The sequence below is a fragment of the Phyllostomus hastatus genome, unplaced genomic scaffold (genome assembly GCF_019186645.2).
Source record: "Phyllostomus hastatus isolate PE091 unplaced genomic scaffold, TTU_PhHast_1.1 phas_contig_5, whole genome shotgun sequence".
Taxonomy (NCBI): domain Eukaryota; kingdom Metazoa; phylum Chordata; class Mammalia; order Chiroptera; family Phyllostomidae; genus Phyllostomus; species Phyllostomus hastatus.
Window position 1 is genome coordinate 3,547,073 of NW_025333897.1, and position 6,000 is coordinate 3,553,072.

The window sequence follows — 6,000 nt, forward strand, 5'->3', positions numbered from 1 at the left end:
TCTAATGATTTTTTATTGTGCAGCCAAGTCCCAGGTGCCAACCAAGAATTAATTGAGAACTCAGGCTTAAAGCTAGTCTGTGCTTTCGTTGTTTCTCAAATATGATTTGGCATGTTGTGCCCTATCTCCCTTTTCTTCCTTAAATTTTGCTAGAGGTTTATCAACTTTATTAATCCCCAAAGTAAACTACTGGGTTTGTTAATTTCCTTCATTATACATTCATTTTATGTTCTAATATATATAAATTTATATTTGAGTTCTTATTCTTACTATTTCCTAATTTTTGCTTTCTTTGGGTTTCAGTATACTTTTTCTTGACTTCTTGAGATGAATAAACAGATCATTAATTTTTTAGCACTCTTCTTTTTACTAGCATATGCACTTATGGCTACATAATTTCTTCAGCTTCAGTTTTAGCAACATTCCACATTTTGATATTTTCATTATCATTCAGTTCAAAATATGTTTAATTTCCATTGTAATTTCTTCCTTGATTCAATAGTTATTCATGAGTACACTGCTTAAATTCCAAATATTGGAATATTTCAAACTATGTTTTTGTTATTGACTTCTAGCTGAATTCCACTGTGATCAGAAAACATACAGTATTATTTCAATGCTCTGAAACTTACTGAAATTCCCTCTGTGGTCCAGAATATGATCTGTTTGGATAAATGGCATATATGCATCTGTAAATAATATATACTATAGTTGTAAAGAACACTGTGCTATATATATTAATTATGTCACATTAGTCAATCACACTGTTCAAATAGATACCTTACTGGGTTTTTATTGTTTTATCAGCTATTGAGAGCAGTGCTAAAAATCCCCCACTATTATTGAGATTTGTCTATTACTTCTTTTAGTTCGGTCAAACATATTTGAAGTCATTTTATGAAGGTATGTACATTTAGAACTGTAATATCTTACTGATGGTGTAACCTTTATATTATTAACTATTACTCTTTATCTCTAGTAAAACTTCTTGTCATGAAGTTTATTCTCATACAATGAAGTCAAGAGTGTAAATTAATACAACCATTTTGAAAACTGTTAGTATATATTAAAGCTGAATATGTGCCTAACCTATGACATAGAAATTTACTTCTACAGATATACCCAATAGAAATGCATTCATATGTACCCCAAAAGACATGTACAAGTATGCTCATAGAAGCCTTGTCCATAATAGCCCCAATTTGAAAATAACCCAAATGGCAATCAATAAGGGCATGAATAACTAAACTGTGGTATGTTCATGCAAGAGAATTTTAAACAATAATAATAAATGACTTACAACTAGGTGATGCAACATAGATGAATAACATTTTCATACTACATCATATTATTACATAATACATTCATGTTACATGTGAAACTTAATGTTGAACAAAAGAAATCAAACACAAAAGAGATAGTGTGTGATTCTATTTATATAAAGAACAGGTAAAATTCACCTATGACCATAGAACACAGAATAATGATTAACTTTGGGAGTGGTGGGTAGTGAGTAGACAGGACAAGAATCAGGCTTCTGGAATGTTGGTAACGTTCTATGTCATCTGATTTTAAGTTCTGGTTAAATGAATATGCTCATTTTATAAAATTTATCAGACATATACTTTGAATCCTGTACTTTGGGGAACATATGTTACACTTTTAAAACCATATGATACACATTATATCTTCAGATTCATCAAAATTTAAACAAGTAACCAAGTATTAGAATACAGGATGACTGGTACAAACATATTGAAAATCAGTTCAGCAATATCTAGGAAATTTAAAGATACACATATATCGTAAAGCCCAGCAATCCCAGTCACATGTTTATGCCCTAGGAAAGCATCTATATGTGCACCAAGATACTTATAAATATATACGTTCAAAGCAGTCCTTCCAAAGTAGCCAAAAACTGGAAACAACAAACATCCAAATTATAGCTATATGTAGTAACTCACAACAAGAGTGATCCTAAAGAAATATAATATTGTGTAAGAAAAGCAAGACTCAAAACAACATTACATGCAGAATTTTATTTCTACGAAGGTAAATGTAAAAACTAAACTATATCTTTTAGGAATGTGTAAATGTGTGGTAAACTATTTTAAAAAATAATTACTACCTTAAAGTCAGGAAAAAAATTTGTCTAAAGAGGTGAAGAGAATAGGGGTTTTTTTCCTGTGTATAGGACTAACTGGGGTTTCTGGAGTGCTTATGCAAGTTTTTGTTATACAGAGTTTCTCTTTATACTTACTTCTTAAACTATATACTTATATTTTAAGCACTTTTGTGCATGTATGTGCATTTAATATTCAGGAATTTTTTTAAAAAATGAAAAAGAAACTATACAATAGCAACAAATAACTTTTAGTGAAAACATAAGCTATGAAATGGTAAATACTGTAAGACTCCAATAATGTACATGATATGTGCATAGGAAACTTATTAGAAGGAAATAGATCAAAATATTGACGGGCTATACTCTTTGTAACTTCCTATTTTCCACATTCTTTAAAACAATCATGTTTTGTGGTGTGTGCATGTGTGTATTTAACAAGCAAAAACTTAGCGCACAGAAATAACTAAGCAATTTCCTAAATTAATATGCAAACATTATGTAGTAGAAAATGAGGGTGTATAGTGGGATCTGTGTGTCCGCCCTCAGGGCTTCTCATTATTTTCTTAAGTGCTAATTTGTAGATAGAGGACATTTAATGAGCCTATATTTTAAACAAGACCATCCCAGAGAAAAGAACAAATAGGAAACCCCAATGAACCTTGTATTTGGCTTGGCGGGCAGCCATTCCTCCTTCTTCTGAGGACCTCCTGAGAAGCAGAGCTGAGGAAGGAAAAAGAAATCAATAGATGCCAGGTTTTTCTTGTGAGATGCCAGACTGACCAGATCAGAGGCAGCTCTCCTAAACCTACCACCCATGGAGAGAGGTCAGAGGAATAGAGGCTGTGCTGAGCATTCTGAATGTTAGAACGGGAAAAGTCTGCTGTCCAAGACCAAAGTTCCTGGCCTCACGCACCAACACACTGTCTCCCTGGTACAATTACAAGCACCCTCCCACTGCTCAGAGAGTGCCACAAACAGGTACATGATCATGCGCACGCATCCTCAGTCACAGACATCCAGTTTGTCACAGACATACTCAGTATACATCCAGTACACTTAGTGCTGCTAACATTCATACAACCTCAATCACAAATACGCAGCCCTCAGATAACAGTCACAGCCACATCATCACAGATTATCTACATTCCCTCTACTCTCTTCCCCACACAATGTCACACAAAGTTAAGGAATGCACACAATCACAGTCCCACTCCAGGGACACAGTCACACCTACACCCACAGCGCCGTATACTGCCACAATCACACACCTACAACGTAAATATCCACAATGACACCTGTACACAGAGCTCCTCGCACGGTCACAGTCACAATGACACACCTACCACGAGATCACAATCACATCCGCGCACACAGCGCCACACCGTCACCTAAGGTCACAATAGTACGGTTGGAATCCCCTCACTTCTCCCTAGCCTGACCAGCTCATTCAGGCCTGAGACTCCGGACCCGTCTGGACGATCCCTTCAAACCCTGAGGGACCCGCCAGAGGAGTGTAGTCGAGTCCCAAAGATCGAGAACGCTCACCTAGCACAGCACTTTACCAGGAGGCCCAAAGTAACACAAGCGAGGGAAGTGGCCCTATTTCGATGCGGTCCTCTGGGAAATGTAGTCCCGAGCGGGATCCGTTTGATCAATCGTCGCCGTCTCTAAGATTTCCGGCAGCGCCAACGCTAGGCCAGGCGGACAGCCCGGCTGCCCTCCCCGAATTGCTGCCAGCAGCGTTCGAGAGCAGTCTCGGAGTGTGGCTTCCACACTAGGCAGATCCCACACCCTAAAGACAAGCTTCGTCCATAGACCCCGCCAAACCCAAGGAGTCGTTTTTGTTCCTTGAGAAGTAAAAAAGGTAGCCCGGTCCTCGCCGGAAGTTGATTAGAGCCGCAAGAAATTCTGGGAAATGTAGTCTAGAGCTGGAAAGGGTGAGGCGTCTGCCCAAGTGGAAGTTGTCAGAAATGACTTTCTGCAATGAGCTTTCCCACAGGGATGAGTGGAACTGCGCTTCTGCTAGGAATTACATCCCACTCCGTGAATACTGGAGACTGACTAAATTGGCATTTTGGCCTTAATCCGTGGGTGAGCATTGGCGGGGAACCTGCACTGTTCAGGGAGAGGAAACCTGGAAGTCTCAGATCCAAATGGCATGAGGGAGAGCTCACAATGAAGCTGAAGGGGATGGGCTATACCCACATGCGTTTCTGTTTCTGATATTTTATTGTTGGTGTACAAAAATGCCTTTGATTTCTGAATATTGACTTTGTATCCTACTGTTTTGCCAAATTCACTTATTAGTCAAGCAGTTTTCTGATGGAGTCTATAGGATGTTCTGTGTACGTACGCTATCATGTCATCTGCAAACAATGACAGTTTTGTTCCTCTTTTCCAATTTGGGTGTCTTTTATTTCTTTTTCTTGTCTGATTGCTGTGGCTAGGACTTCCAATACTATGTTGAATAGAAGTGGTGAAAGTGGACAGCCTTGTCCTGTTCCTGACCTTAGTGGGAAAGTTTTTAGTTTTTGCCTGTTGAGTATGATGTTGGCTGTTGGTTTCTCATATATGGCCTTTATTATGATGAGGAATGCTCCCTCCATTCCTACTTTGCTGAGTGTTTTAATCATAAATGAGTGCTATACCTTATCAAATGCTTTTTCTGCATCTGTTGATACAATCATGTGATTTTTGTCTTTCCTTTTGTTTATGTTGTGTATTACATTTATTGATTTGTGAATATTGAACCATCCTTGCATCCCTGGAATGAATCCCACTTGATCATGCTGTATGATCTTTTTAATGTATTGTTGCATGTGGTTTGCCAATATTTTGTCGAGGATTTTAGCATCTAAGTTCATCAGTGATATTGGCCTGAAGTTTTCTTTCTTTGTTGTGTCTTTATCTGGTTTTGGGATTGGGATGATGCTGGCTTCAAAAGAATTTGGGAGTCTTCCATCTTCTTGGATCTTTTGGATTAGTCTGTGAAGGATAGGGGTTAGCTCTTCCTTAAATGCTTTGTAGAATTCTCCTGTGAAACCCTCTGGTCCAGGGTTTTTGTGTGTTGGGAGTTTTTTGAATACTGCTTCAATTTCGTCAGCTGTTATTGGTCTGTTCAGGCTTTCTGCTTCATCTTCATTCAGTTTGGGAAGGTTATATTTTTCTAGAAATGTGTCCATTTCACCTAGGTTTTCAAATTTCTTGGCATATAGTTCTTTGTAGTAGTTTCTTACAATCCTTTGTATTTCTGTGGTATTAGTTGTAATCTTTCCTTTTTCATTTCTGATTGTGTTTATTCGGGTCCTCTCCTTTTCTTCATGAGTCTGCTTAAAAGCTTGTTGATTTAGTTTATCTTTTCAAAGAACCAACTCCTGGATTTATGGATCCTTAAAATTGTTCTTTTAGTCTCCATGTCATTTAATTCTGCTCTGATCTTGGTTATTTCCTTCCTCCTACTTGCTCTGGGCTTTCTTTATTGTTATTCCTCCAGTTCTTGCAGGTGTAGGGTTATGTTGTTTATTTGAAATGTTTCTATATTTTTTAGGTAGGCCTGTATTGCTATGATCTTCCCTCTCTGGACTGCCTTTGCTATGTCCTGTAGATTTTTGTCTGTGTTCATTTTCATTTGTTTCTAGAAACTTTTTGATTTCTTTCTTGATGTCATTCTTGACCCATTCATCATTGAATAGCATGCTATTCAATCTCCATAAGTTTGAGTGTTTTTTAGTTTTTTTCTTGAGATTGGTTTCTAGATTCAGTCCCTTGTAGTCAGAAAAAATGTTTGATATGATTTCAATTTTTTTGAATTTGTTGAGGCTTGTTTTGTGTCCTGTCATGTAGTCTATCTTTGAAAACATTCCATGTGCACTTGA

At 37.4% G+C, this 6,000-nt stretch overlaps 1 protein-coding gene across 1 annotated transcript in view; it reads right to left on the bottom strand.

Moving 5' to 3' along the window:
- LOC123823657 (zinc finger protein 383) overlaps nucleotides 1–3,959 on the bottom strand; it is a 40,089-nt gene extending 36,130 nt beyond the window's left edge. The window contains exons 1-2 of the mRNA XM_045846606.1: nucleotides 3,671–3,959; nucleotides 2,784–2,845 (exon numbers count right to left, since the gene is read on the bottom strand). Of these exons, the coding sequence (XP_045702562.1) occupies nucleotides 2,784–2,810 (27 nt within the window). The 5' untranslated portion in view covers nucleotides 2,811–2,845; nucleotides 3,671–3,959. The remainder of the gene's footprint in view (nucleotides 1–2,783; nucleotides 2,846–3,670) is intronic.
- Between the last annotated feature and the right edge of the window lie 2,041 nt (nucleotides 3,960–6,000).